This window comes from Vidua macroura, chromosome 18, assembly GCF_024509145.1.
Source record: "Vidua macroura isolate BioBank_ID:100142 chromosome 18, ASM2450914v1, whole genome shotgun sequence".
NCBI classification, from domain to species: domain Eukaryota; kingdom Metazoa; phylum Chordata; class Aves; order Passeriformes; family Viduidae; genus Vidua; species Vidua macroura.
Window position 1 is genome coordinate 4,188,171 of NC_071588.1, and position 19,058 is coordinate 4,207,228.

At 58.5% G+C, this 19,058-nt stretch overlaps 4 protein-coding genes across 4 annotated transcripts in view; 1 reads left to right on the forward strand and 3 right to left on the reverse strand.

Annotated features, from left to right (window-relative positions):
• Positions 1-200: 200 nt before the first annotated feature.
• ISCU (iron-sulfur cluster assembly enzyme) lies at positions 201-2,286 on the forward strand. Its single transcript, XM_053994272.1, has 5 exons — positions 201-308; positions 382-495; positions 718-828; positions 1,430-1,508; positions 1,892-2,286. Exons 1-5 carry the CDS (start codon positions 225-227, stop codon positions 1,984-1,986), a joined length of 483 nt encoding a protein of 160 aa, XP_053850247.1. The 5' UTR covers positions 201-224; the 3' UTR covers positions 1,987-2,286.
• Positions 2,287-2,373: 87 nt separating this feature from the next.
• Positions 2,374-7,969, reverse strand: TMEM119 (transmembrane protein 119). The gene is made up of 2 exons (XM_053994263.1): positions 6,505-7,969; positions 2,374-4,871 (listed from the first exon to the last, which is right to left on the reverse strand). The coding sequence occupies exons 1-2, from the start codon at positions 6,780-6,782 to the stop codon at positions 4,100-4,102; spliced, it is 1,050 nt and encodes a 349-aa protein (XP_053850238.1). The 5' UTR covers positions 6,783-7,969; the 3' UTR covers positions 2,374-4,099.
• Positions 7,970-9,548: 1,579 nt separating this feature from the next.
• On the reverse strand, positions 9,549-12,189 carry SELPLG (selectin P ligand). The gene is made up of 2 exons (XM_053994298.1): positions 11,937-12,189; positions 9,549-11,160 (listed from the first exon to the last, which is right to left on the reverse strand). Exon 2 carries the CDS (start codon positions 11,153-11,155, stop codon positions 9,947-9,949), a length of 1,209 nt encoding a protein of 402 aa, XP_053850273.1. The 5' UTR covers positions 11,156-11,160; positions 11,937-12,189; the 3' UTR covers positions 9,549-9,946.
• Positions 12,190-13,329: 1,140 nt separating this feature from the next.
• Positions 13,330-19,058, reverse strand: part of CORO1C (coronin 1C) — a 39,605-nt gene continuing 33,876 nt past the window's right edge. Inside the window, exons 7-11 of the mRNA XM_053994297.1 lie at positions 18,471-18,575; positions 17,441-17,586; positions 16,887-16,944; positions 16,558-16,803; positions 13,330-15,873 (exon numbers count right to left, since the gene is read on the reverse strand). Of these exons, the coding sequence (XP_053850272.1) occupies positions 15,754-15,873; positions 16,558-16,803; positions 16,887-16,944; positions 17,441-17,586; positions 18,471-18,575 (675 nt within the window). The 3' untranslated portion in view covers positions 13,330-15,753. The remainder of the gene's footprint in view (positions 15,874-16,557; positions 16,804-16,886; positions 16,945-17,440; positions 17,587-18,470; positions 18,576-19,058) is intronic.

Genomic DNA, 19,058 nt, shown 5'->3' on the forward strand with positions numbered 1-19,058 from the left:
GCCCTGGCGCGACTGAAAGGCCGTTTCCATCGTTTTATTTATTTACTGATCGTCTGAGCCACAGCACGGCCTCCAGCGCTCCCGCCGGCTGCGCGGCCAACGTATGACCGGGGTGAGACGCGAGCTCCGGAGGCGAAGGGGCGTGGCCGGGGCGTGCCGGGGGCGTGGCCAACCCGCCCGAGGTTATAAAAGGGAGGCCGACACCGCCCCTCCCCTCAGTCAAGATGGCGGCGCTGAGGGCGGCGGGGGCGGCGCTGCTGCGGCCCCGGCCCGGGCCGGCCCCGGCCGCGCTGGGCTACCACAAGAAGGTGAGGGGCGAGCGTGCCACGGGGAGGGGCGGGGGAGCGCGGGGTGACCCTCTCTGACGCTGTGCCTTTGCAGGTGGTGGATCACTACGAGAACCCGCGCAACGTCGGCTCCCTTGACAGCAAGGCCAAGAACGTGGGCACCGGCCTGGTGGGCGCCCCGGCCTGCGGCGACGTCATGAAGCTACAGGTGACCTTGGGGACCCGTTGGCACCTGGGTGGGGTCACATGGGGCTGTTGCGAGGGTCAGAGCTGCCCGTGTCCCCTCAGGGGACAGCACGGGTTTCCCTCACGCCCGCCCTGCCTGTGCCCCGTGCCCGGGGCAGGGCCAGTCCCGCTCCCCGCGGGCCCGGCTGGGGAGACCTGGCTGAGCTGAACCGAGCGCTGACATGTCCCCAAAACGCTCCCGCAGGTGGAAGTGGATGAGAACGGCAAGATCGTGGACGCCCGCTTCAAAACCTTCGGCTGCGGCTCGGCCATCGCCTCCAGCTCGCTGGCCACCGAGTGGGTCAAAGGGAAAACGGTGAGGGAGCTCCGGGAAAGCTGCAGAGCTTCCCACGTGCCTGTGTTCTCTGTTGGGATCACAGAGGAAGTGCTCTCCAGGGAGTCCCTGCACTACTCTGTGCTGTAGAAGTGACTGCCAGCACTGTCAGGGTTTCACTTGCAGGGCAATAATTTGTCTTTTTCTACAACCATCAGAGAATCATTAAGGTTGGAAAAGCCCTCTAGGAACATCAAGTCCAACCCTTCCCCCAGCACTGGCAGCTCCACCACTGACCATGTCCCCAAATAAACAATTCCACCGGGAAGTTACTTTGTGTCTTCTGCAATGAGCAAAACCAGGCTGATGGCAGAAATTTTAATTACAGAAAACCTTTAGATCATTCCTGCCAGCAGTAAATGCACCTCAGTGTTTTGGTAGAGGATGAACAGACTTGAAACAGGCCGAGTGGGGACAGTGTGTGACACTGATATGTCAGTCAGACATTCCTTAATTCCCACATCCCTCACTGCCCTGGGCAGCTGAGATGATCTCCCCTGTGGATTCTGCTGGCTCTGGAGCATTAAACCTTCTTAGCAAACACAAACAGCAGGGTCTGTGACCACCTCTGCCTGTGTTTCAGGTTGATGAAGCGCTGAAAATCAAGAACACAGATATTGCCAAGGAACTCTGCCTTCCCCCTGTCAAACTGCACTGCTCCAGTAAGTAAAAACCCTGGATCTCACATACTCTGGAAATAGCACAGATGCTTCTGGATGCTGTTTTCCAAACAGTTTCTTCACAATGTTGTCCTTAAGAGCAAACATATTCAGATTTCAGGGTTAATTAAAGAATTTTCAGATCACTTCAATATTTTGGAGCCTGTGGTTCAGCAGACTGATAATAAACAATCAGATTCTGAATTATATTATTGAAATCAGCATCAGTGTTTTAGGAATCCCATTCAGATTCTACTCCTAAGATCAGTCTGTGCTGCTGGTCTTGTTTGCTCACTACTGCCTGCTTTTGCTTTTACTTCATCTTTTGTTTTAAAAGCTCTTGAATTCTCATTAAAATCCTTTTTTTTTTTTTTTTTGCTTTGCAGTGCTGGCTGAAGACGCCATCAAGGCTGCCTTGGCCGATTACAAACTGAAGCAGGATCCAAACAGAGAATCCGACAAAAAAGCCGACAATGCCTGAACCGCCTGCAGCTTCCCCTCCTCCCTCCTCACTCTGCAGTGCAATTCCCGAGCTGTTGTAGGACCCTGTGCACTACTCAAGCTGTAAGATACGCACAAGTTACGCACAACGTGTCCCTGTGGTGTCCAGCCACCCCGTAGTGCTCACGTGGATGGGGGCTCCCGTCCCCTCGGGAATGCCGCGGGAAGACTCCGCCCCGGAGACAAAACCCCGCTGTCCGGTACTGGAAGGGCTGCACTTTCATTTTTATTTTGGGAAGATGTCTAGTTTTGCCTAATATTTTATGGAATTTAGTGGGAAGTGTTGCCCTGGTTTGGATGTGTGTGTGAGAGCTGTGGGGCCGTCCCTGGCTCCGGCTGCGTCAGGGTTGGTTTCGCAATCCGGGGGCAAATTCGTGCTCTTGGAATTCTGGGAACCTTTGCAGGTGCCAAAGGGAAAAGTGACCAGGAAACACTGGTGGTTTCTGCTCCCATCCTGTCACCACTTAAGTTTTGAAGCTCTTGTTTGAGGAGCAGCCTGAATTTTGGGATGTTTTCTCTAAGAATTCCACTTCTTCACTCACTGGGTGCTCTCTTACAGCTGTAAATCCTGGGCTAGAGGGAAGTGTCCCTGCCCAAGGAAGGGGTTTGCAACTGGATGACCTTTAAGATCCTTTCCTACCCAAGCACTCCAAGATTCTCTGAAATACACCCTCAGACTGGAACCTCGGTAGGGAATAGCAGAGCTGGAATGCAGAGCTGAGGGGGAGCTCCCAGAGTTCCTCTTTTCTGGAGGAGTATTTCCAAACCAAGCAGACAACACATTGGCAGACTTCACTTTTTAACCTTCTAACCCCCCCACAGGACACCTCACTTCCCATTTTTCATACTGAGGGGTGTTGTTAAACATTTAAAACCACATTTAAAAAAAAATACTTGTCTCATTCTGCTCTGTCCGGGCACAATATTTGTAATTTTTAACACAGAGGTCACACGTTGCTGTATGTCACTCACAAGGTCCCTCATGTGGTTCCTCAGCTGGCACCCTCCAGCAGTGAGGAGCGTGCCTCTCCCTCATGGAACAATCCTGCTATTACCCAGTTTAAAAAAAAAATCAGGGAAACTTCACACACTCACATCTGCTTTGGGGCAAAACCCACTCTTTGTGCTGGCACACTCTTCCCAAGGGAAGGTTGTCCTGAGGCAAGGACATAATGGGATAAAACACAGGGATACAGGATGTTCAGGGATACAGGGATGTGCTGCTTTTGAGGCAGAGCAGCTTCACTCACCTTCCAGGTTTTCCTGCTGTCCCCACTGCAGCAGCTGCACCCCAGGGCCGTGGCTGAGTCCCCCACGGCCCCTCCTCAGCCCACAGCTGTGGGTACAAGATAAAGGTTTCCTGGAAGGGCACGTGATGTGCTGATGTGGGGACTGATAACACCCTGCCCACGGCTCCAATGCCCCTGGAGTCCAATCCAGCTGTGCCCCTGGAGGAGCACAAGGACACAGGGACTGTCCCCTGGCCACCCCACGGCTGCAGAGACACACGGGAGAGGAGCTGTGCGGAGGAAATGTTTATTTCTAGCTGAAGGGTTCAGGAAGTGAGGCAAAAATCCAGCTGGGCTCTGGGGTAGAAAAGGAAAGAAGGGTCCTTGTCCCTAAATCCTCATCCCTCTTTCTCTTGGGTGGCCATGGGCAAAGCTGACCCATGTTGTACACACCTCCAGCCCTGGTCCCATCCCTTCTCCCAGAGGGACACAGCTCCCAGCCAGGAACCTGGCACAGACCAGGCTGCTGCTGATTATTAAAATAACATTTGGGAGGAAGCTGGTGGCACAGTGGGGGCAGAGCTGCAGCTGGGGGGATGCACACACCCAGTGCCCGGGGTGGGAGAAGCCCCTTGGGCAGCAGGAGCTGGGGCTGATGGCATTCCAGTGCTGGGGAAAACCACCAGCTGGCAAATCCCCCCCATGAGCATCCCATCAGCACCAGGGTCGGGGGAGCTGGGAGGGAATGGGATCTTCATCGGGGCTTCCTTGAGCCACCACGTACATACGGAGCCTGGTCCACCACGTCCATCATGAGTCCCAAGCCAGCAGCTCCTCAGGCTTGCCCGGGACTGTGTCCCTGCCTCACATTCCAGAGGGAGCCTGGGCACCACCCTGGGATGCCTCAGGGATCTCTTCGCTTCCTGCGCTCGCCGCTTCCTCTGCGCCTGGATTTTGGGCAGGGGGCTTGGGTTGTTCATCCCCCAGCTTCTTCTTTCCTTCCTCTTCTTCCTCTTCCTCCTCCTCCTGAGGGGAATTCTGCTCGCCCTGGGCCCCGTTGGCCAGCGGCGCCTTGTGGGGGGATTTGAGGTTCTGGGCAGCAGCCAGGATGTCCGCCTGGAGCTGCCGGCCGCCGTCCAGCGGCTCCTCCGCGCCGGCCTCGGGGGCTTTCTCGGGCACCTCGCTGAACGCCCGCGCTCCCCCCGACTTGTCCCGCTCATCCACGTATTTCTTCTTGGGAAAGGAGGAGGGATAGTAGGCGGAGGCCTTGTGCTTCTGCCGGACGATGACGGCGGTGCAGATGATGAAGAGGAGGACGAAGGACAGCGAGCCCACCACCACCACCAGCAGCAGGTACTCCTTGAAGAAGTCCACCAGCCCGTCCAGCACGCCCGGCGCCGAGCTGTTGGTCACCGTGGTCCCCGGCGCGTCCCCCACCGTGGGGCTGATCCGGGGGGTCACGGGCTGGGCGGGCAGCGTGGCTGACGCCTCGTCCCCGTCCCCGCTGCCCGCGGTGTCCGGCAGCACCGGGCGGTGCCGGGGCGCTGCCGCCTGTGCCGGGGCTGCCACCAGCAGCACCAAGAGCAGCAACCACGTGCCCATGGCTGAGCCCATTCCCAGGATTCGTGCAGGAGACCTGTCGGATGCAGAGAAGTGGGGGACACGTTAATACCGCAACAGAGTGAGCCCCCAAAACCAGCCCTCACCCGCCTGAATTTCCTTATGGAAGTAGAAAAGCAGCTCCGGTTTTCTCGCCCTGACAGAGTGGGGGGCTCCGTTTGTTTTCCAAGGGCGCAGCTGGAAGCCAGCTGGGTGGGATTGCTCAAGGCCGGGGGAGCGGGGCTGCCGCCAGCGCCCGGCTCCAGACAACGGTCATTTGGCTGATTAGAGAATTCCTGAAAAATGGAGGTTTGCAGTGGAAACTTTGACACAGGCGATGCTACAAAGGGGCTGGGCCCGGCGCAAGAGGCATTTCCCAACCGCCGTCCCAGACCGTTAAATCCCAGCTGGAACACGGCTAAAAATAGTTTGGGGCAGGATTTCACCCCGGTGCCACCATGTGCTGCAGTGGAGCCGGGATGGGGTGTGGGACAAAGGGGCAGCCCCAGAGCTGGGGTGCAGGGAATGGGGTCCCGGCTGCCGGAGTGTCCCTGTGAAGGGGGGAAGGTTGGCTCTGTCCTTGTGCCGTGCTCCTCACCCGGATGGGGCTGGATCTGCCCCATTCCACAGCCCACAGTGTGCTGTAGGGCACGGGACACACGCTCCCCACCCCGGAGCGATGACCGGGGTGAGCCCCTGGCCAGGCTCTGCACCCCATGGGATTTGGGAGAGGGACGTGACTGTCTCCACCGCGTCGCGCGACATTCCCAAGGGACATCAATGCGTGCCACGCCACGTAACGCCATCGAGCCGTTCCCAGGGCTCTTCCCCTCCACACGGCTCCGTGGGGAGGTCTCAGGAAACGGCTCCCCAGGTACATCAGCAGGGACCCCCCCCCATGACAATTCCCCAACCTCAGGCTCCCCAAATCCCAACCCACATCATGTTTACCCCCAAACAAACCCAAGGCAGCAGCTTTACAGAACGAGAGGGACTCCAGCAGCAGGATTTGGCTTCCAGGCTCTCTCCTGGCTGCACAATCTGGTTTCCATTAATCCAGTGCAAAAAAACGGCAGCGGAGGTGGGAGGTGCCCCGACCCCCAACCCTCCTGGCTCCCCAGGGGCATTGCTGCGGCTGTGGGGTCACAGCACTGACCAGCACCGGGAGAATGAAAGGTTTGAGGGGCTGAGATGAGCCCCTTCATCCTCCTCTTCACCCCAGACAGGGGCCCCTCGGCAGGAAAGGGGTCCCAGGATGGGGATGGCATCAATTCCCCAGCAGCCATCAGAGCTGAGGAGCAGCCGCAGCCATGGAGGGGCTGAGCAAAGCCCAAAGCAGTGCCGAGAGCAGGGCCTGGCACCACGGGCATTGCCAGCCCTCCACCCCATCCCATTCCAGCCCCTTCCTTGCCCACCCCCAGACCCACAGCTTGTTCCCAGCTCCGCTTCCCAACCGCTCCGCAAATTCAGGATTTTGGCGTTGTCCAGAGGCAGCACGCTCCGATTCCCGCCTGGGAACGCAGCCATGTGGCCGACTCCATCCCGTGTCCCGCCATGGGGACCATGCCCAGCCCTCACTGCAGCACCCCCGGCTGTGGGACAGCCTGTGCCCTGCTCCAGAGCCACCCGAATATTGGGGAGCAGCTTGGCACATCCAGTGGAATCCTCACCTCGCCCGCAGCCGGCGGGAGGCAGCTGGGAAGACGGGATCTGTCCCACACACCTCGAGCCCCTTTCTGCAGCCTGCTGGGATGGAGCCTCCTCCTTCTCCCTCCTCTCCTCCTCCTCCTCCTTCTCCTCCTCCTCCTCCTGCGTCGCAGCCCGGGACCAGCTTGTTCTCATTATGGCCGGGATGGGGAGGGGGTGTGGGAGGCCAGGGAAAGGCAAGCAGCCCCCAGCCCCCTCCCAGATGAAATCCAGCTGGGGCTGGGGGTGTTTCCTGGCTCATCCCATCAGCAAAGGAGCCACGGTGCCCCCCATCATCAACCCCAGAAGGGGCCACATTTTGGGGTGCAAGCAGGGATGGGGGTCACACAGGGGGTTGTTTTTAATGTTGTTTTTATCCACGAAGGTGGGGGTAAAGCCCATCCGAGGGTCCAAGAGGGACAGTGAGGGATGTGGGCTCAGTGCCCTGGCATTATTGAGCCAGTGGGGCAAACATAGCTTAGGACCATCCCCGTAATTTCAGAAGAACATTTCCTAAAAATCCCAGCCTGGAAATGCTCTGGCCTGGGCACCTCTGCCTTGGGGTGCAGGCAGGGACACAGGCAGGGGTCCCCCTGGTTCCCCAGACAAACACAGCAGCTGCTCAGCTCCCCGGGTCCTTGTCTCCAGTCTTGGAGTCTGGGGGCATCTCTTGAGCCCCCCCCCAAGCTCTCTCTCCGCCTGTCCTGGTCCCCTCGGCCTGGCCTGAGGTTGCTCAAGAAGAGGCTGCAGCCGCTGCGTGACCTCATCCTGTTGCTATTTTCCTCTGCTCCTCTCTGGGGACTTGCCAGACCCCCCAAAAAGCCATGGCCAGCGCCTGGGGACCGTGACCCCCGCGGGGTGGGGGGCAGGGATTCTGTCCCCTCGGTCGGAGGGGGGCTGGCGCCGCTGGGGTTTCTCCGGCGTTGCCGCCGGCGTCGCGGCTCCCCGAAATAAAGGCTCCGTCCGTCTGGCTGCCCCGGCGGCTCCCTGCAGCTGCTGGGGCGGCTTTTCCCGGCCTTAAGTGCTCAGTGATGAAATCTTAGAGGGGAAGGGGGAAAGGCGAGGAGAGGCCAGGGGCGAGGAGTTCCAGCAGCATCCGGCCCTGCTCCTGCAGCCCAGGTGGGGATGGGGCTGAGGTCCCCCTGCGCACCCAGTAATGCAGGAGTTGGGCTCTATTTCCTTGTCCAGGGTCTGCATCCCACATCACTCAGAGAGCACATTGCCACTCATCCAAGAACCCCATCCCACCCTAGCCAGGATCCCCATCCTGCTTTGCCCAGAGTCTCCATCCCACCCTGCCCACGCTTCCCACCCTTCACTGCTCAGAGTCCTCATCCCTCCCTGCCCAGTGTGTCCCCACCCTCGCAGCCGGGATCCCCATCCCAGTTCCCGGTGCCAGCTCCCACCGGCCATTAGGATGCCGTTTTTGCCTGCAGCGGGCACGGGCCCGGCCCCTCTGAGCTGGGCAGGGCCGGGACCGCCCGGCCCCGCTGTGTAATTTGGGGCAGCAGGAACGCGCGGCCGCGCAGGGCTGGGCTCGGCGGCACAGCCCGCCCGGGGAACCGGCAATTTGAGGCATTTCAGCCTTGCTCTGCTTATAATTTGCTTCCCTGGGCTGCGCTTTGCTGTGCCAGCAAAATACCCGGAGGGCACCCGTCCTTGCAGAGCTGCACGAGGCATGTGGTGCTCCATGTGCAGCGTCGTGCGTGGGACTGTGCCACCCCCGGCCCCTGCCACCCACCACAGCCCGGTGTCACCCCCGGCCCCTGTCACCACCACAGCCCAGTGCCACCCCCAGCTTTGTGTCACCCACCACAGCCCGGTGTCACCCCCAGCCCCCTGTCACCACCACAGCCCGGTGCCACCCCACCGCACGCTGCCCTCCCGCTGTCCGACAGGATCCCTGAGGATCCTGCTGTGACACCGCGCAGGCTTCCCGTGAATTCCTGTGCCGTGAGGTGGGCGGTGGCAGCCCGACAGGACCTGCTGACTGCGCCAAATAGGGCGATTCCCGGCTCCCGGCTCCCGCTCCCGTGGTGGAGGAAAGTTTCTCCTCGCTGGGCTCCTGCTGGAGAGCAGCCGGGACAGGGCTGGGAGAGCAGGAGCAATCCCTCGGATCTGCACCCATCCTGTTCCTCGGGACACGCCGGCATCATCCTCAGCAGGGGCAGAGGCTGGATGAGCTGCTGTGGGGTGAAGCCAGAGGATGGGAGCATCCCTCTTTCCCTGTGGCTTCTTTGGCTGGCAGGGGTGCTGGCGTGGGGACACAGCAGGACAGAGCAGGGTGGCATCAGCAAGGAGCCCACGGCCAGGGTGTCCTGCATGGGGACCAGCCACGGCTACCGGCTGCGGGTCCCCTGGCCCAGCTGACTCACCCATAAACATTTACATTCACAGCCGGAGCGGGGCCCTGCAGCTGCCAGGATCCAGATGGAAAATATCCCAAGCTCAGGGTGAATGTAAACAGGCAGCAGGGCCGGGATGCAGGTGAATGACCACGCTGGCAACTCCCCCTGGACAGACAGCCCAGAGTGGCCTTTAAGGAGGCTGCAAGCTTGGGGACATGGGGAAGGGGATATGGGGATGTGGGAATGGTGAATCTCGTCACAGCAGGGATGGGGATGTGGGGGTGTGGGGATGGGGAGCCTGGGTGGAGCAAAATGGAAAAATGGGGACATTGAGCCTGGCAGGACAGGGCCAGTCCTGGGTGATTTCTGCTCCCCCAAGGAAGGGGTCAGTTGGTGGCCTGAGGGGTGACTGAGACCTGCCTGAGTGGGTGAAACGGTGGGACCTTCGCTGGCCTCTCATGGATTTGCTCTCCCCATCCCTCCCAGTCCCAGTCCGAGCTGGATGATGCCGAGACCCTGCGGCCACCATTCGCCTCAGGCCGAGCACCTGACAGGCAGCGGCGGCTCCGGAGGCGTCCCCGCCTCGCTGCAGCGACCGCAGGCAGGAACACGTTGTGCCACGGGCGCACCCGTCCCGTCCCTGTCCCCGTCCCCCGGCGTTTCCGCCGCGCCCCCCCCGCCCTTCCAGCTCCCACGAGGCCCCGGGGGCTGCGGTCCCATCCCCAAGCTCCCGGGGTCTGGTCCCTGCCCGGCAAGGAGTGGCCGCGGGTTTCGTTTCTGCTCCCCCAGGGGTTTGAGGGGGAGGATGGAGAAGCGAAATTTTGGCAGCAGGATGTGGGCAGGCGGCGGGGCCGGGAGGGGGCTGACGGGTGCCGTCCCTGCCAGGAAGAGACCACCATGTCCGGGTAACTCTTTAATGGGATGGGCTTCGAGGGCTGAGCTGGCCGCGGGGGGAGCAGCTCCGTCACACTGGTCCAAGCTAAAACACCGGGGGACAGGGGCACGCTGCCCGCGGCTCCACCGGGGACCGGGCACGCGGCCCCGCAGCGCTGCGGGATGCGGGAGCCATGCCCGGGGCTCAGGAGTGCTCCGGCAGGAAGCTGCTGAGAGTCAGGTTGTCTCCATCGGGCTCGGAGCTGCCGTCGGGCAGCAGCAGCTTGTGCCTCCGGGCCGGGACAGGCCGGGGGCCGGCGGCAGCCTCTGCGTCGGGCAGCAGCGAGGAGATACAAACCATCTCGGTGGGGCTGAACCGGCGCTGCCCCATCCGCGCCCGCCGCCACAGCAGCGTCCCCAGCACCCCCGTGCACACCAGGAAGGTGGCGGCCACCAGCCCCAGCAGCAGGATGGCCAGCAGGCACTTGCTTATCACCCCGCTGGGCTCCCAGGGCACCGCGGTGGCCACCGGCGTCGTGTCCCAAGAGGCCGGGAGGGTCGATGCAGGCAGAGCTTCGGATTTCTTGGGTTTCTTGTAGCCCGTGCTGGTGAGGACAAGGGCTGGGGCGGCTGTTGAGTGTGGCCCCGTGGAGGAGCTGCTGTCCAGGCCATCAGTCACTGTGCCCTCCTCGATGGGTGCCGTGAGCCAGCTGGGGGTGGTGGTGGTGGTGATGCTCTTTTGGGCTGCTGATGGAGTGCCAGGCTCTGAGCCTGGCAGCAGGTCGGGAGCGGGGGAATCAGTCTCATCCATGGGATCAGCTGTGTTTGGCACCACGAGTGCCCGGCTGGCCTTGGTGCTGGGTGCTGGTGGTGGGACAGAGCTCGGGAGCAGGTCGGGATCAGGGGGATCTGTCTCATCCATGGGATCGGCTGTGGTGGGCACTACGGACACCCGGAGCAGGCTGGTGCTGGCGCTGGGCACTGCTGGTGCCGCAGAGTCCTCCAGTAAGTCGGGTTTAGGGGAATCTGTCTCATCCATAGGCTCGGCTGTGGTGGACACTGCAAGCACCGGGAGCAGGCTGGCGTTGGTGCTGGGCACTGGTACTGCAGAGCTCAGGAGCAGCTCAGGCTCGGGGGAATCATCCATGGGATCGGCTGTGGTTGGCACCCGGAGCAGGCTGGCCTCGGTGCCGGGTGCTGGTGGTGGCACATTGCTCTTGTCACTGCTGATCTTTGTGGAGGCACTGGGCTCCTGCCCACTGTCATCCCTCTTCCCACGGGAGAGGGGCAGGGGCTTGGCCTCCCCCCAGACCCACTGCCCGCCCCGGGGCACCCCTGGCTCCAGCAGCTCAGCCCCACACGCCCGCAGGGGGCTCAGCACCAGCAGCACCAGCACGGCCCAGCCCAGCGCCATGGGACCTGCAGGGGACAGAAAGGGCAGGTGACATCGGGGTCCTGCTCCCCGTGGGAGAATGCTGAGCATGGAACTGCCCCAATGTGGGATCACACTCCAACCAAGGATACTCCTTCCCCTCTGGAGAGGGGCCCTCGGGTTTGGGGGGATGGAGGAGGCACCCAGCATCCTCTTCCTGCCACAGCCCCCACCTGCCGGAGCTCAGTGCCAGTGGCTCTGCTCCAGGAGCAAGTTTTGATAAGGAAGTTGAGTGTCTGGAAATGGGAAATCAGCCGCGATGGAGGCGGCTGCTGCGGGATGGGGCAGTTGCGGGATGAGTCTCCGCGTGGAAATGAAACCACGGGGATGTCACCCACGTTCTGACAGACACCCCTGGCCAGGGTGCCCGTCGCCCCCCTCTGCCCCCGGGCTGGCACAGGGCTCCAGGGCTGAGGCTACCATGAGCCTGTGTCTCTGTGCCGGAGCAGGAGAGGCAAATCCACCCCAAACTCACCCCAAATCCCCCTGTTCCATCACCAATCCGCCCTCTGCTCCCTCGGCAGCCCCGGTGGGCGGAGGCCGCCGAGGTCCCCGAGGATCCGCACCCAACAGCATCCAGCCACGGCTCGATGCTCTGAGCATCCCCAGGAGGCTCCCACATCCCCAAAGCACCCATCCGCCTCCCCAGACCCCCAGCGACCAGCCCGGAGCGTGGCACCCTCAGGGACTCTGAGCACCCCCTTTGCACCCAGAGCATCCCCGGGGCCGAGCCCGGATCCAGCACCTTCCCACCGGGGCTCACCTGCGCTGACGGGACGCGGTGGGATCCCAACTGCAGGACTCACCGGCGAGGGCTGGCACGGCGGGGCGAGGGCAGCCCTAGCACCGGCACCCGCGGGGCGTCGTGGGCCACCCTCCGCCTGCACCTCCGGCCGGGCGGGGAGGGGAGGGAGCGCGGAAAAGCGGCTGCGGTTTCGAGAGTCCACGGGGGGAGGACGTCACGCCGAGAGTGGGGGCACCGCGGGATGGGGGCTACGGGCACCCCCGGGGAGGGTGGCAGGATGTGGGCTGCACCCCAAAGAGGGGCTTCCTCGGAGGGCTCGGCCCCACCGGCGGCCCCGCGGAGCAGCTGCGCGCCGGGGCTCGCGTCGCTCCGAAAGCAGAAGTGACGGCAAACCTGGTGCCAGGGCTGCCACCCCCGCGGGCACGGTGTGGGCATGGCCTGGGAGGGGGCCAGGGTGCCCTGAGATACCTCAACACCGGGAAACGCTTTGGCACACGAGGTGGAGGAGGGTGAGGGCCTGACTTGATGTTTTGCACAGCGCCTGTGTGTGCTCCTTCTCTCTGCATCACCCCCAGGATGCTCGGAGGGGCTCTCGGTGGGGCTGCGGAGCCTGCTGGGTATTGTCCTGGGTGTTGTCCCGGCATCGTGGCATTGGCACGACAGGAAACCCCCCGCCCCAACCGCAGGCTCCCGGGCGGGAGGCGCAGCCGCAGCCGCAGGAAGGTGCTGCAAGAGGCACATCCGCAGGAACGGGCTCGGGGCGTCAACAACCCCCCGCCCGTCCCTGCTCCGAAACACCTGGCCAGGGGGCTGGAAGAGGGAAGAAAAGGAGCTCAGGCCTGTGGGATGAGCATCCCTGGGATGGATCCATGTGCCCAGGGAGCATTGACTCTCTGGGAGCATCCCTGCCGGCTTTGGGGTGGTGCCGCGGTCAGGGTGTTCCGGAGGTGGTTGTGCAACATCCCCTGAAACGCCCCAGCCCTGAGAAAGCTCAAACCTGGGTGGAGTAAGTGGTGCTGTTTCCAGCCCAGGCTCTGTGTCTGACTTCCTGCAGCCTGGAAACAAACTTCACCTGGGGAAGAGCAGAATGAGCCCCACCCCGGGATCCAGGGTAGTTCCCAAGCAGGGCTGTTCCTTCCTGGATCACCCCCATCCACCCCGAGATCCCCCAGCCCATCTGTGCCATCACATCCCACATCCAACCAAGCTCTTGGGCTCATCACTGGGAATCACCAGGGAGGATTCCATGTGTGACCCCAGGAATGGGCCCTGGCTCTCCTGGGACAAGAGCAGAAGGTCCCCAAGGACCCCCTCAGCCACAGCCCCCCACTGAAGTGTCCTTCATTCCATATCCCAGTTATCAATCAGACCTGGAATGCCGAGAGCCAAAGGAAAAGCCAAGCAGAGGCAGTTTATAATCAATGACTTTTATCTTTTGAAAATGGAAGCAAATATTTGGACAGATACTCTGGCCGCTCTATAAGAGCGCGTCTTTCCGGACTGGGCTGGTTCTCTCCCGGGATATCACGGCTACAAAAAGCTTCAGGCACTGACTCCGGTTGAGCCTGGCGAGGCATCAGTTCATTTAAATAAAATACAGGCTAGGAACTAAAATCTCCCACACCCCCACCCCCGGGCACCTCAATCCAGCGGCTCCCAAAACTGATTTCCCTCCAATGTTAGGAACAAACCCGAGGTCCCCGAGCACACAACCCTGAAGTCACACGTACAAATCAACACAGAAATCACCACTGTGGGGAGAACAACCTTCGGGTTTGGGATCCAAAAGGGAAAAAAAAAAAAAAATCCATAAAAATACACATCTCAGGCATTTACTGCAATACAGAAACGTCACCAAACAGCCAAAGAACCCGGAGCAGCCGGATTGTGGATCCACGGGCACAGGGCAGGGGATGCCACTTGTCCCTAAAACACAGAAATCCCACTTTTCTGAAGCTTTCCTGCTCTGCAATCCCACCACATCCTCTGTCTCCTCCATCCCGTCCTCGTGCCTCTCCAGCTACGTCCCCCGGCCGATTCCGCCTCCACACACACATCCCTCCACAACAGGGAATCCTTAACCTGGAAGTTCTGAACATGCAAACACTGGGAAAAATGGAAAATCAGAGAATTCCTAGCTAAACTAATGGCAAATAAAAAAAAAAAAATCAATCACTTCAGCCTGGACGAAGGGACTCGTGTCCACGGGGATGCTCCGGGTGGGAGCACACGGAGCCGCCACAGGGACAGAGTCCAGCTGGGATAAGGATCCAGAGCTCTCAGACACTTGATGGTCTCTGCCCACCTTTGGATTCAGGATGGGTTATCAGCACTCCCTGGCACTGCAGGGATGGGCTGTGCCAGGAATGGCAGCACCAATCCTGCTTGGCACAGCTTTCTGGCGTGCCCTGGATCCCATTCCCAGCACAAGGACACAGCCTGGGAGCAGGGAGCCAGCCTGCCCCATCCCTGACAGCTCCTCCACAGGGGAGACCCTGCCTGAGCAGAGCTTTGCTGAGCTGAGCTTCCATGGAATTCCAGGAGCTCACCAGCCTAGAGCACTCACAGGGCCTCTCCCTGCAGGATCCCAGAGGAGCTGTGTGAGAAACCAGTTCTCCAAACTGGGATCAAACCCATCCTCCCAGTCCCTTCTACTCTGAAGGGCTGGGAGTGCAGGGGGGGGTTTGGGGTTGGAGGTCCCTCATCTGATCCGGGAACAAATCCTTTCCTGCATGGAAGGGTGGGAGTCAGGAATGGGAATGATGGACAGGAGAAAACAAATGATAAAAAAGTAACAACAGAGGCATTTTGATTGTGGAGAATTATCAGGAAAAATCACCTTTCTGCTGCTAATGCTGCCTTGGAAGCACAGAAAATTCCTATTATCAGCACTGGTGTGAAGGAATGATGGATTCCAAAAGCTCCTTAAAATCCATGAGCTCAGGAGTGTTGGGGGGCAGGAACAAGGATTTACAGCAATGACTGCTGGCATCCCACAGCTCCCCTGGAACTCCATGGATAAAAACATTCCTGCATGGAAGTCACTTCTGCCTTGACATGGAAATAAAAATGAGCAAGTAAAAGGAGTGAGTTTGGTCATGGAAACAAACCTTGGGATTGTAGGAAAATGGGAACATGATGCTGGCTTAAAACTTCAGTAGGAAATAAATCCCCTCGTTCAGAATGATGTATTTGTATTTTTCTGTCAGCCAACAGGGCTGGGGACACGTTGTGGAGCAGGAAAGGCAGCTGATCCCATCTCCAAGGGGATTCCACAGGGAAGAGAAAGGAAGGGAACCCACCTGATTGTTCCAAATGGAGGATTTATACAAAATAGCTTCAGCTTTGTTCTCTGCACAGTGTAAACACCCCCCACACCCCCTGTCCCTTGGAATGGAAACACAAATACTGCAAAAGTGGCAAATAAGAAAAATAAAAGCAACTTTTTTTCTATTTTTTGGCAACTCTAAAAAAAAAAAAAAAAAAAGGTTAAGAACGATGTGGCGTTGGTCCCTAAATCTAGAAAAAGATATTTGGGCATGACATTGGAAGTCAAGAATGGATTTGTTTTTCAAGAATTCATAATAACATCTGGGAAAAAAAACCCCAAAAAACTGTAAAAGTAGCACTTCTTGTTTTTGCCTTGTTTTTGACACAGTCACAGAAATTCATTGGAACATCGGGAAACGAAAAAGATCTTTCACTAAAAAGCTTGGCTTGAAATCATCGGCTCTCGTTGACGTGGATTTAGGAGAACAGGAAAGCTCGTACTGGAATGCTGCAGGCTGCTGCTGGCTGAACTGGGAGCTGGGATGTGCCTGGGCTGGCGGCCCCGTCAGTCCGCGATCTTGGCCATCTGCTGCTCCAGCTTGGAGATGCGCTCGTCCTGGTTGGAGATCGTGTCCTTGATGGATTTCAGCTCCTTCAAAATCTCGTCCAATTTGGCGTCGTTTTGCTGGAAGATGAGAAAGGATGAGTGAGGAGAGCTCTGGGGTTTTCCAAGGAAAGGGCTCCTCCCAGTGGGATTGTTGGAGGGATGAGGGTGTGACAGACTCCGGAGCAGTTGGGATGCTCAGGGCATGGAGCAGCATCTCCAGCAGCACCAGTGCACCCATCCAGGACCAGTACCTGCTCTTTAAGCTATGCTTTCCTCTGTGTCCCAAAGGATAGGGATTAGTGGTGAACAAGGTGCTGGTGCTGGGTTAGGGTTGGACTTGGGGATCTTGAAAGTCTTTTCCAACCTTAATGGTTCTGTGATTTAGAAAAAACAATTCCAAGTAATCTTCCGTATCTACAGAAGCATTAGAATCACAGAATCATGGAATATCCCAAGTTGGAAGGGACCCACAGGGATCATAGAGTCCAACTCCTGGCCCTGACCAGGACACCCCAACGATCCCACCCCGTGCCTGAGAGTGTTGTCCAAATGCTCCTGGAGCTCTGACAGCCTTGGGGCTGGGACATCCCCTGGGGAGCCTGCTCAGTGCCCCAGCACCCTCTGGGGGAAGAACCTTTCCCTGATATCCAACCTAACCTTCCCCTGACAGAACTCCATCCATTCCTTCAGGTCCTGGTGCCGGTCCCACCCTGGCATTCCCACCTGAGGCCATCACCCCCAAAACTCCTGGAGTTTACTCACGGGGTTTGAGGCATCCGCTGCTTTCTTTGGAGCGTTTATGAGATCACTCTTCTTGTTCCCGGCGGGTTTGTTGTCCAGTATGTTCTTCTTGACCACCTTGAGATCCCTGTTTTTGCCTGGAATGTACCCATGCTTCAAGGAGATGAGGAGAGGATCAGCATTCTTCCCCTCAAACCACTCCTCTGCTTCCAGAGCTGCTTCCGGGCCGGCTGTGTCCGGGTACAGGTCGTCCTGGAAGAGGTCGGACTGCAAGGCAGGAGACATGGATCAGTCAGGAGCTTTGGGAGGCAGGAGCTGGCTCCAAAGCCTGGCCCCAGGGCAGTGCTCACCTTGCGGGGAACCGTCATGATGATGGGCTCACACTTCCTCTCGTGGAGCTTGAAGAACCTGCCGTGAAAAAGGAGAGGTGGGACAGGGAGTGAGGAGATGGGAAAGGAGCAACCCCAAGGAACCACAGAAATCCCTGTGACCATCAAGTGCAACCATTCCCCCGGCACTGCAAAGGCCACCATAACCCATATCCCCAGGTGGCACATCCACACAGCTGTTAAATCCCTCCTGGATGGGGACTCCACCCCTGCCCTGAGCAGCCCCTTCCAATGCCTGACCCCCCCTTTCCATGAAGAAATTGTTCCTAATACCCAAGGACATTTCCCCTTGTCCTATCACTTGTTTCCTGGGAGAAGAGATGGCTCATGTCCCCAGCCAGCAGTGATGCTCCCTCCTGGAGTCACTGCAGCGACATCCCGAGATGTTTCCCACCCTTCCCACGTTTTCTGAACCACAGCTGCCCTGTGCTCACTGCTCTGCTGCTTTAACCACTCCTGAAATTCCCAGCCCCAGCTGCCAGCCTGCTCCCAGCCCTGGGATGAGCTCTCCTCACCTGGCAATCTCACACTTGTTGACGTCGAGGCCCCTCTTTGGCATGAACCCCATGCCCCTCTGCGGCTCTTTGCTGCTGAAGGTGTTGAGGTAGTGAACGTACGGGGACTCATCCGTGATCTCGAAGTAGCGGATGCTGCTGTCACCCTGCAAGGAACCCCAGGAGAAGCTGCAGGACCTGTGTTCCCTGTGCCGACACTGCTGCCTCCATTTCCTTCCAGGAATGCTGCCATGGACAGCTCACAGCTGCTTTTGAAGCAAGGCTGATCCCCTCCACAATTTGAGCCAATCCACTGAACAATTCCTCCAAGTCCTGTTCCAAACACTGTGGGACAGGGATTGAGCTTGTGCTTCCAGGCCAGGAGTGGCCCTTCCTCACCTCTTGTGGAAAAACCTCCTACCACAATCAGGCAGAAAGGCTATAAACCAGTTTATCCTTAATTCCAAGGAATTCCATCACTCTGCTGTCTCTGAAACTGCAGGAGGGGTGGCAGATAGAAACCAAATGCTCCTCATCAGCTGCTACAAAAATGGGATTTATGAACATACTCGTATGGATCCTCCTTTGTAATTCCTTGCTCATCTTGGCTTTGGCTCCTATTTGTAGAAGTCTATCACATGTGGGCACCAAATTCCTACAAATTGCTTTTAGAAAGGAGCACCTAATTCCAGTTTTCTATTCTTTAACCCCATAAAATTACAGAGCGTCACCAAACACTCCAGCATCTCCAAGGACAAGGAGGACAACACCCAAAATGTACCTTCCTCCCATACCAGTGTAAAATCATCCAGGTCAACACCAGCGAGAAATGTTTTGGCAATGGTGTGGGACTTGTTGCATTAGGAGCAGCTTTACCTAATCCATCTCAAAGAAACATCCAGGTCCTTCCCAGGTTCTGCAGAGTGAGGATCAAATCCATTCCAGAGCAGCCTGGTCTCTCTGCAGCCCCCCATTTGCTGCAGCACTGATTTTTTTGGGGAACATTTCACAGGCACCACCCCCTCCAGGTGCCTCCAAAGCCTCTCCTTACCTTCCCACACAGGTAAATGATGTTGGTGTCTGGGTCGTAGAAGGGCAGCAGGACCCCGTTGCTGGTGTCCATCTCGTGAAGGGCTATGGGCTCCTCCATATTTTTCTGGAAAATAAAAATGCCAGGGATGTTAATAAAGACTGGAAAAGCTTCTGTTCATAGAATCTAAATTATTAACACTCTGTAGGCAGTGAGCTCCCAGTGGTATCTGCACCACCCAGAAGGAAACCGTGTGTTACAACAAATGCTGGGAATGTTCATGAACTGATTCATTCCCCAAGGGCATTTTAATCACTAAATTAAATAAAAACAGGAGCCAGGAAAATTCACCAAGTCAAGGGAAATATGTGACACAGTGAGTTAGTGTCAGTAGGATGGGACGTGTGATGGATGATGGGACAGAGCCTCCTTCCCTGGAGACACTCAAAAGCCACCTGGACACAATCCAGGTGGTCCCTTCCACCCTGAACCCTCCTGGGATTGCTGCTGGCCTGCTCTCCACAATGCACAGAGAGAAGTGACCTTCCCACAGCCCCTCTGCTCCCTGTGCATCTTCCCAGGCACTTCCAACCTGCAGCTCCCAGCTGA

Bases quoted from the DNA above. Each gene is read 5' to 3' on its own strand.
- TMEM119 (XM_053994263.1), bottom strand. From the start codon at position 6,782: ATGAGCCAGGAAACACCCCCAGCCCCAGCTGGATTTCATCTGGGAGGG. The intron at 4,872-6,504 runs GTGAGGATTCCA...TGCATCCGACAG, and splicing joins TCCCGCCGGCTGCGGGCGAG to GTCTCCTGCACGAATCCTGG.
- SELPLG (XM_053994298.1), bottom strand. From the start codon at position 11,155: ATGGCGCTGGGCTGGGCCGTGCTGGTGCTGCTGGTGCTGAGCCCCCTG.
- ISCU (XM_053994272.1), top strand. From the start codon at position 225: ATGGCGGCGCTGAGGGCGGCGGGGGCGGCGCTGCTGCGGCCCCGGCCC. The intron at 496-717 runs GTGACCTTGGGG...ACGCTCCCGCAG, and splicing joins GCGACGTCATGAAGCTACAG to GTGGAAGTGGATGAGAACGG. The intron at 829-1,429 runs GTGAGGGAGCTC...CCTGTGTTTCAG, and splicing joins AGTGGGTCAAAGGGAAAACG to GTTGATGAAGCGCTGAAAAT.